Below are 10631 nucleotides of genomic sequence, written 5' to 3' on the forward strand. Positions count from 1 at the left end.
AGAGTGCTGTGGTAGCCATGCTGGTTAAGTGTGCCTTGAATTCTAAATAAATCAGACTGTTCAACCAGCAAAGCACCCCCAGACCATCACACCTCCTTTTCCATGCTAAACGGTGGAAACCACACATGTGGAGATCATGCTTTCACCTACTTTGCATCTCACAAAGACACGGCGGTTGGAACCAAAAATCTCCAATTTGGAATCCAGACCAAAGAACAGATTTACACTGGTCTAATGTCCATTGCTCGTGTTTCTTGGCCCAAGCAAGTCTCTTCTTATTGATGTCCTTTAGTAGTGGTTTCTTTGCAGCAATTTTATGTTTTATGTTGAAAATATTAGGAAAAACAAGGTTTTGCAGACTCCTTTGCAGCTGCGTATAGAGTCCACTGCTAGGCGCTGTTTGTTCAGCTGTGGCGCAAGTGACTGGTTCAAGGATTTATCTGAGTGCGCAGGCGTGAAATAAATAACCTTTACATTTGAGAGAAAATGAGGCAGGTAGTGGTAAGATTATGCACGCTGAACGACCAAAATGGTGACACATCCTGCATTATCGGATTATAATTACCCAAATTATCAAAACGGGCTAACTTTTCAAATCAGGGTTTTGGGAAATTTGTTAAGTGGCATCAGAGATGCTTGTATCTATATATCTGGTGATATCCACCAATACCACGACGTCGTAAAACTGTCGCGGAATACGGCAGCAAACATGGAACACGTTGGCTTGATCGGCTAGAGCTGCTGGTTGATACTAAGGAAACAGGACAAATATGAACCAGCGGGGAGGTGTAAAAACAGTTGTGTGTGTAAAGAGTTGTAAATGAGGTTAGTTTGTAAGTCGCGTCTTGTTCGCGATGTTTTTGTCGGTTTCTAAAAATAACTTGGCGGTGTGTGCGAGAAGTGTGTGTTGGGCAATTCCTGCGTCATGGCGGCAGCAGACAGGTGTGTGTGTGAGGGTAGAACTGAAGTTGCTGCAGAGACTTAAAAACAGAGTCTCCTCTGTCGCTCAGTGGTCCAGCTACACACAATATCACACGCACATCCCCAGCCCAACGACCCCAGAGATTAGCGGCCAAGAGCTAAAGGGTTCCACGGAAAGCGTCTCCCGATCTTGTCGCCGCAGAGGTCACGAGAGGACGCAGGGTAACGACGACCGCTTTAGGTTTTACCCTACGGATCACTCCTCGTCTAACTCTCATGTTCTCTTGGGGTTGAGGTTGTTCCCAGTGAGTTCTGGTGTGTTTCCAGGCTGGAGAGGTCTTTGTAGTGGAAAACCCCGTGAGACCCCAGCCAACTGCCCACCTGGAGTGGACCTGAGGGAAACCACCCAGCCAGCTGATAGACCATCTGATCTTGGTCAAGGACTGTTCAAATTTAAAGAACTGGTAGGTGGTGTAGGTCGGTGTGTGTGGCAAGAAGTGGTAGTCTTGGCAGATTCATTGTTGTTGATGTCTGTGCAGGAAGTTGCCCCAACTGTAGGTTAAATTATGCCATATTGCTGAGTCTACTTTTAGGGCTGGTTTCCCTTGCTGTCACGGCATGTTTTAAAGACATAGAACCACACACTCTCTAGTCATATGAACAATGCACAGTCCTGCACTAAATATTGCTCAACCAGTGTTTTTAAAAAAATAAAAAAAAACTTTCTATGTGTGTTTCAGTATGAGAACCCATGGACTATCCCCAACCTGCTGTGTGTGTGTCGCATCGCACTGGCTCCAGTCCTGGGAATCCTGATAACTGAGCAACATTTTCACCTCTCCCTTGGGCTGTTTGCTTTGGCTGGATTTACTGATGTGGTACACACACCTGCCTACACACACAGCTTGAAATACACTCTATGACCAAAAATATGTGGACATTGCTCGTTGAGCATCTAATTCCAAAATCATGGGCATCAATATGAAGTTGGTCCCCCTTTGTTGCAATAAGGCATTTCACTAGATGTTGGAATATTGCTGTGGGGACTTGCTTCCATTCTTCCACAAGTGCATTAGTGAGGTCAGGCACTGATGTTGGGCGTTTAGGCCTGGCTCGCAGTCAGCGTTCCAATTCATCCTGAAGGTGTTCAATGGGGTTGAGCTCAGGGCTCTTTGCGGGCCAGTCAAGTTCTTCCACACTGATCTCGACAAACTATTTCTGTATGGATCTCACTTTGTACACGAGGGCATTGTCATGCTGAAACAGGAAAACTGTTGCCACAAAGTTGGAAGCACAGAATCGTCCAGAATGTCATTGTATACTGTAGTGTTAAGATTTCCCTTCACTAGAACTAAAGGGCGTAGCACGAACCACGAAAAACAGACCCACCCAGACCATTATTCCTCCTCCACCAAACTTTACAGTTGGCACTATGCATTGAGGCAGGTAGCCTTTTCTTGCAAGATGATTCATCACTCCTGAGAAAGCATTTCCACTGCTCCAATGGCGGCGAGCTTTACACCACTCCAGCCGACGCTTGGTATTGGCATGGTGATCTTAGGCTTGTGTGCGGCTGCTCGGTAATGGAAACCCATTTCATGAAGCTCCCAAAAAACAGTTATTGTGCTGACATTGCTTGTGTGGCCTACCACTTTGTTGATGAGCAGTTGCTGCTCCTAGATGTTTCCACTTCACAATAGCAGAACTTACAGTTGACTGGGCAGCTCTAGTAGTGCAGAAATTTGACAAACTGATTTGTTGACAAGGTGGCATCCTATGACGGTGCCACGTTGAAAGTCAATGAGCTCTTCAGTAAGGCCATAATACCGTCAATGTTTGTCTATAGAGATTGCATGGTTGTGTTCTTGATTTTATATACTTGTCAGCAACGGGTGTGGCTGAAATGGTTGGATCCACTAATTTGAAGGGGTGTCCACATACTTTTGTGTATATATAGTGTACTTTGATAAAAATAAATTAATAATAATACGCCACCATACACACTTACATACTACACACTGTTAACCCTGTGTGTTGTCTTTGTAGCTGGATGGTTATATAGCCCGTAACTGGCCCAGTCAGAAGTCTGCGCTGGGCAGCGCACTCGACCCATTGGCTGATAAAATCCTCATCAGCGTTCTCTACATCAGTCTCACCTATGCACAGCTCATCCCAGGTGTGTGTTGAAATGCAAGTCCTTCCTTGCTGCGAAATTCAATTAAATCTTTCTGTTTACAGTGCTAATAATCCCAAACAATGTCAACACAATCCTCATAGATGTAGAAGACACATTTGAAAGCAAAAATGAATTAGTTGTTTAATTTGTGGTCTTCCAGCACCTCTGACCATGTCTTTTCTTAGCTCCCCTGACAGCGTTGGTGATAGCCAGAGACGTTGGTCTGATAGCGGCTGTTTTCTACGTCAGATACAAGACTGTCCCAACTCCTGTAAGTCTCTCACACACACACACACACACACACACACACAGTGGGCTGGTTCAGGGCTGTCACGGACACTTGCCCATCAGTAGGATACAGGAACGAGGAGATGAATGGCAGTGGATCCAGAACTTTGTTGCGTCTAGATCTTTGGCGTTGCTCTTTTTAGACTACATAATAATTATCTTCCGCTCCCTCCTCTTGCTCTCTTCTCTCTCGTTCCAGGTGACTCTCAGTAAGTTTTTTAACCCCTGCTACACAACAGCGCAGCTCAAACCCACCACCCTCAGCAAGGTACGTTTCTGTACCTTAAAAAAAATATATATATATACATACATACATACATACACACACACACAGTGCCTTGCGAAAGTATTCGGCCCCCTTGAACTTGGCGACCTTTTGCCACATTTCAGGCTTCAAACATAGATATAAAACTGTATTTTTTTGTGAAGAATCAACAACAAGTGGGACACAATCATGAAGTGGAACGACATTTATTGGAGTGAGGTTGGATGGAGAGCATTTGTGAACAGCAGTTTTCAGTTCTTTCCACAGATTCTCGATTGGATTCAGGTCTGGACTTTGACTTGGCCATTCTAACACCTGGATATGTTTATTTTTTAAACAATTCCATTGTAGATTTTGCTTTATGTTTTGGATCATTGTCTTGTTGGAAGACAAATCTCCGTCCCAGTCTCAGGTCTTTTGCAGACTCCATCAGGTTTTCTTCCAGAATGGTCCTGTATTTGGCTCCATCCATCTTCCCATCAATTTTAACCATCTTCCCTGTCCCTGCTGAAGAAAAGCAGGCCCAAACCATGATGCTGCCACCACCATGTTTGACAGTGGGGATGGTGTGTTCAGCTGTGTTGCTTTTACGCCAAACATAACGTTTTGCATTGTTGCCAAAAAGTTCAATTTTGGTTTCATCTGACCAGAGCACCTTCTTCCACATGTTTGGTGTGTCTCCCAGGTGGCTTGTGGCAAACTTTAAACAACACTTTTTATGGATATCTTTAAGAAATGGCTTTCTTCTTGCCACTCTTCCATAAAGGCCAGATTTGTGCAATATACGACTGATTGTTGTCCTATGGACAGAGTCTCCCACCTCAGCTGTAGATCTCTGCAGTTCATCCAGAGTGATCATGGGCCTCTTGGCTGCATCTCTGATCAGTCTTCTCCTTGTATGAGCTGAAAGTTTAGAGGGACGGCCAGGTCTTGGTAGATTTGCAGTGGTCTGATACTCCTTCCATTTCAATATTATCGCTTGCACAGTGCTCCTTGGGATGTTTAAAGCTTGGGAAATCTTTTTGTATCCAAATCCGGCTTTAAACTTCTTCACAACAGTATCTCGGACCTGCCTGGTGTGTTCCTTGTTCTTCATGATGCTCTCTGCGCTTTTAACGGACCTCTGAGACTATCACAGTGCAGGTGCATTTATACGGAGACTTGATTACACACAGGTGGATTGTATTTATCATCATTAGTCATTTAGGTCAACATTGGATCATTCAGAGATCCTCACTGAACTTCTGGAGAGTTTGCTACACTGAAAGTAAAGGGTCTGAATCATTTTGCACGCCCAATTTTTTCAGTTTTTGATTTGTTAAAAAAGTTTGAAATATAATAATCGTTCCACTTCATGATTGTGTCCCACTTGTTGTTGATTATTCACAAAAAAATACAGTTTTATATCTTTATGTTTGAAGCCTGAAATGTGGCAAAAGGTCGCCAAGTTCAAGGGGGCCGAATACTTTCGCAAGGCACTGTATATACACACACACACACACCACACACACACACACGCATATATCTAAATACCCATGCAAAAAAAGTCATACAACAGTCCTCAGTCGTTTGTCTAGTTGGTTAATCGTGTGTGTGTGGGTTGTATGCTTGCATGCAGGTGAACACAGCGATCCAGCTCTTCCTAGTAGCAGCATCGTTGGCCTCACCTGTCTTTCACTACACAGACAGTCCGCTCCTGCAAGCCCTATGGTAAGACACACACCACAGGCAGTCTGTTTTGGCACACTGCACTCTGAAACTCTAAATGGTTCATTGTTTTTGTTCTGCATGTGTTGGTAATACTGTGTTTATGTGCAGGTATATCACAGCGGTAACGACGACTGTGTCAGGCTACAGCTACTATCACTATGGCATGAAGACTGTCGCTGTGCTCAACAGCACCAAGTAACCATGGCAACTCAGCAAGCGCCAAGTAACGGTTGCAACTTAATACACTCCACAACCATTGTTGCGCCTGAGTACTCAAGTTGAACACACACCCACGTGTGTTTGGAAAGACTCCAAAATGAACTCTGAGTGTGTATTTTTAATCTCAGTATTGCCATGGGAACGTTTTGTATCTGATGAATGTGATTAAACCATAAACTTGCTCTACTGCCGTATTTATCAACTCCTTGTTTAGATTGCTAGTATGGTCTGTAAAGAAGATCATGATTCTGCAAGAGTGTGTGTGTGGCAGGAATTTTAAACGTGTATGTGATGGGGACGTTTTCGACATTGCCACCAATTGTACCAAGAAGGTTTAGTGTGTCAAAGCTGTGTGTTAGTGACATCTGCTGGTCTACTGAAGTCACCAGCTGTTGATTATAAGATTGACAATTGATATTTGTATTGCCATTTGTTTTTAAAATGTTTATTTAACTAGGCAAGTCAGTTATGAACACATTCTTATTTACAATGATGGCCTACCCATGCTGCGCCACTCGGCAGTTCTGTCTCCTAGCTTAGTGATTTCTCCAATAGAGCAGGTTTTGTCAAGCCCTAAGAAGCTCATGGTTCAGTGAGACAAGATTGGGAAGGATGGCTGTGCAAGGCTAGTCAAACTGCAACATCAGTAATAATGGAAAGAAACATGATTTAATGAGGCTTCAAATGATCAGTGGTACTTAAGTAAAAACACTCCCAAAAACGACTTAGTACTTTGAAGTATCTGTACTTTACTATTTAAATCGGACAACTCCATTCCTGAAGAAAATGTACTTTTTACTTTACATTTTCCCTGAAACCAAAGTACTCATTACATTTTGAATGCTTAGCAGGACCGGAAAATGGTCTAATTCACGTACTTAAAGAGAGAATCCCTGGTCATCCCTACTGCATCTGACCTGGCAGACTCACCAAACACACGCTTTGTTTGTAAATTATGTCTGAGTTGGAATGTGCCCCTGGCTACCTGTAAATAAAGAAACAAAAATCATGCAGTCTAGTTAGATTAATATAAGGAATATGAAATTATTTACACTTGATACTTATTTAAAGCCAAATACTTTGACTTTTACTCAAGTAGGATTTTACTAGGGGACTTTTACTTCAGTCTTTTTCTATTAAATGTATATTTACTTTCAAGTATGAAAATTGGGTACTTTTCCCACCACTGCAAATTATACCAGGTGGTGAGGGTTATTTCATCAGTACATTACATCAGATTTGTAGTGTTTTGGAAACTTGAAAAGCAGCGAGGTGTTACATGGCTGGTGCCTTGGAATCCAATTTGTGTGTGAGAGAATTCAGCTTCTTCACTTCAGATCCCGGAGGTGAATTCAGGTCTTCTGACTAGGGATCTTTTAACCTCCGCCAGAGAACAACATCCTGCAGACAAAATACACAGTTCAACCCTCACCTCTGAACTCTGGTCAGTGCAGATTCATGCAGTCATGGGTAACTGCATACGTGGAGTATGTCTGAAAGTTGCCATGGCGAAAGAACAGGGTGGATGAACAGAAGTTGGTGTCTGGAAAGCGAATGAGCTAATTGGGCAGATTTGTTTCCACTCGACTGTTTCAGGTGGCTGCTATTTTAACATTAAGCTGACCCATTGCACACCGGGATATGGCCTGTCTAACCAATAACGGAGTGCTGATGTTACACACATCACTGTTGATCCACCCACTTTTGCAACACCCACTTTCAGACATTCCAAGTATGCAGTACACATGCTTGGATAAATGAAAGGATTGGAGTTGAGGGCTAGAATTAAGAGACAAGGAGGTAAGGGCCAGAGTAGCTTAATTAGCTATGGATAGTGGTTACCTGCCAGGGCCATCGCCAGATGTAGCTCATCTCTCATGAGCTCCAGAACATAACTGACACCCTGCTCTCCCTACAAACACCCACACACATTTTACATTTCACTTATTTAGCAGACACTCAACTAAAGTAGGTAACAACCACATATGACCTTTGTAATTGGCATCATCTGCCCACACACACAGTTGTACCTGGCAGGCGAGCCCCCAGAGTACAGGTCGTCCAAAGAAGACAGCGGTAGCCCACAGAGCTAAGGTCTTCAGGACGTCAGTCCCTCTCCTCACCCCTCTGTCCACGTAAACCTCACCAAATCAAATTGTTACCATGAAATGCTTACTTACAATCACTTAAAATGAACCAACAATGCAGTTCAAGAAATAGTTAAAATATTTCCTATATAAACTAAAGTTTAAAAAAAATCTGATCAATCAAAAAGTAAAAATGTACATAACAATAATGAGGCTATATACAGGGGATACCGGTACCGAGTCAATGTGCGGGATACAGGTTATAGTCGAGGTAATTTGTAAAGTGACTATGCATAGATAATAAACAGCGAGTAGCAGCAGTGGAAAAACCTATGGAGGACGGGGTCAATGTAAAATAGTCCGGGTGGCCATTTGATTAGTTGTTCAGCAATTTTATGGCTTGGGTGTAGAAGCTGTTAAGGAGACTTTTGGTCCTAGACTTGGCGCTCCGGGACCGCTTGCCGTGCGGTAGCAGAGAGAACATTCTATGACTTGGGTGACTGGAGCCTTTGACATTTTTTTGGGCCTTCCTCTGACACCGCTTAGTGTATAGGTCCTGGATGGTAGGAAGCTTGGCCCCAGTGATGTACTAGGCCGTACGCACTACCCTCTTTAGCACCTTACAGTCAGATGTCGAGCAGTTGGTATACCAGGCGGTGATGCAACCAGTCAGGATGCTCTCGGTGGTGCAGCTGTAGACCTTTTTGAGGATCTGGGGACCTATGCCAAATCTTTTCAGTCTCCTGAGGGGGAAAAGGTGTTGTCGTGCCCTCTTCACGACTGTCTTGGTATGTTTGGACCATGATTGTTTGTTGGTGATGCATTTTTCTCGTATATACTCTCCAATCACCACGTCTAAAAGTGTGGCTACAGAGGCCTTGATAGTGTCCACAAAAATAGTACTAACCACCCCATCAAACACATCCTCAGTCTGTGTACATGTAGGGGGTGTCGTGGGTCTTGGCTGGGGGGAGTAGATTGGTGGGCTGCGAGGCCTAGAGTCCTTAGGGTCTGGCCCCCATGTCGTATCGGGGTCCTGGTACGTTGTATGAATATCCATGGTATATGCTGAAATGAAGAACTGGAGGCTTTATGAGCACTCCTTTTATTGTTGAACCAGTCCTTTGGGTATCAGGGCGTGGTTGACGCAGCCGCATACTTAGTTTTCTTCGGGGGCTGACCCTTCTGACGATGTACCTTCTTGGGGTTCCTTTGAATCATAATCCTCAGGATTCGTATATATTATGCACTTCTAGGTGAACAATGCTCTGCCGCTGTTGGCTCTGTACAAAAAGAGCGTCCAACAACTCTAACATGTTCAATTCCATTAGATCCCAACTTTTAAAAGGAACAAGCATGTGCAATCTAAAATCCCCAGTCAAGCCACCATCACGAATGTTTTGGTTGCGGGTTTCCTCGTTGCTGATATAGAACTCCACGCATCCACATGGAAGTCCATTCTTTCTTTGTATTTTCACCCTGTGAAATACTCTTCCTGAGGAGTCAGGGGTACCTTCCCAACGGGTCTCGTAGCCCGTGAACAAGCTATACCCCTTTGTGATAACTCTCAGTTCAGGACACACAACCTTGCGAAAAACCGGCCAGTCTTCAAGCCCGTAGTCCACTCCTAAAGTCTGGTCTGTATACTCTTCTCCTTCGGCTACCGTATAGAGCTTCACTCTACAGGCTAGGTAATCAAACTGATACCCCCATTGCTGTCCATTAGACATCATCACTTGATCTTTCAGCGCAGTTGCGGGCGGTATTTGGGTTCTATACACACTTAGAAACTTTTTTGGTGCATCGTATATTGTGGCTTTACCCTTTCTCTATGTTTCAGCCGAGGTCCTGCTTCCGTTATTACAGTCATCACTGCTTTGCCACTAATCACAGAATCCATGTTTATTTTAAAAATCTTGTTTAGTGTTCTGGGGCCGCATGTCTTGTTCTGGGCTTTATTTATAATGCGTCTGCCGCAAATACAACCCCCCCCCCTTTGTTGGCACTATGGTGCCCACCAACACCACCTCGGACACCACATCCAGCTACAGACAGACACATATAACACATGTCACAGGCTATAAAATTAAACATTTTTGAAGAGTGTGTGTGTTGGGTTCCCTCACCATAGCTGGGACCCCGTCTAGCTGCCTATCTTTGCTTTAAATCAGTGTACAAACGAGCACACTCTTGCAGCCTTTTTCTCTCTCCATCAACTCCATTCAAATTGCATCCAAAATAGATAATCCTATATTGATATATAGCCCTATATACAGTGGGGCAAAAAAGTATTTAGTCAGCCACCAATTGTGCAAGTTCTCCCACTTAAAAAGATGAGAGAGGCCTGTAATTTTCATCATAGGTACACTTCAACTATGACAGACAAAATGAGAAAAAAATTAATTCATTTGCATTTTATTGCATGACATAAGTATTTGATCACCTACCAACCAGTAAGAATTCCGGCTCTCACAGACCTTCCTTTCTTTAAGAAGCCTCTTGTTCTCCACTCATTACCTGTATTAACTGCACCTGTTTCAACTCGTTACCTGTATAAAAGACACCTGTCCACGCACTCAATCAAATAGACTCCAACCTCTCCACAATGGCCAATACCAGGGAGCTGTGTAAGGACATCAGGGATAAAATTGTAAATTAATTATTTAAAAATTTATTTTAGATTCCGTCTCTCACAGTTGAAGTGTACCTATGATAACAGACCTCTACATGCTTTGTAAGTAGGAAAACCTGCAAAATCGGCAGTGTATCAAATACTTGTTCTCCCCACTGTATATTTCCATATATAGACACACCCTACGTGTTTTAATAAAATCAACTAGGCTATATGTACTGAGATTGTCTGATGCTTTGAGCACGCTGTTTGATTAAATAATTAAGACACACAAATGACTCAAGAGGGAGCCAGAGATAAAGATTGCCTAACCAGAAGAAAGAACCTGTTCTT

At 43.4% G+C, this 10631-nt stretch overlaps 1 protein-coding gene across 2 annotated transcripts; it reads left to right on the forward strand.

The window, feature by feature from the left end:
* The first annotated feature begins 472 nt into the window (after positions 1-472).
* Positions 473-5765, forward strand: LOC139375140 (cardiolipin synthase 1). 2 transcript variants are annotated; one of them, XM_071116635.1, is made up of 7 exons: positions 473-1385; positions 1662-1799; positions 2968-3097; positions 3283-3368; positions 3585-3653; positions 5269-5360; positions 5469-5765. In XM_071116635.1, the coding sequence occupies exons 1-7, from the start codon at positions 855-857 to the stop codon at positions 5557-5559; spliced, it is 1137 nt and encodes a 378-aa protein (XP_070972736.1). In that variant the 5' UTR covers positions 473-854; the 3' UTR covers positions 5560-5765. The 2 variants fall into 2 exon arrangements, with proteins under 2 accessions (XP_070972736.1, XP_070972737.1); XM_071116636.1 differs by lacking the exon at positions 1662-1799 and having other exon boundaries at positions 668-1385.
* Positions 5766-10631: the final 4866 nt, after the last annotated feature.

The sequence above is a fragment of the Oncorhynchus clarkii genome, chromosome 19, assembly GCF_045791955.1.
Source record: "Oncorhynchus clarkii lewisi isolate Uvic-CL-2024 chromosome 19, UVic_Ocla_1.0, whole genome shotgun sequence".
In the NCBI taxonomy this organism is placed as follows: Eukaryota; Metazoa; Chordata; class Actinopteri; order Salmoniformes; family Salmonidae; genus Oncorhynchus; species Oncorhynchus clarkii.

Coding starts and splice junctions, on each gene's coding strand:
- LOC139375140 (XM_071116635.1), top strand. CDS start 855: ATGTTTTTGTCGGTTTCTAAAAATAACTTGGCGGTGTGTGCGAGAAGT. Junction 3,098..3,282: donor CTATGCACAGCTCATCCCAG/GTGTGTGTTGAA, acceptor GTCTTTTCTTAG/CTCCCCTGACAGCGTTGGTG. Junction 3,369..3,584: donor ACAAGACTGTCCCAACTCCT/GTAAGTCTCTCA, acceptor CTCTCGTTCCAG/GTGACTCTCAGTAAGTTTTT.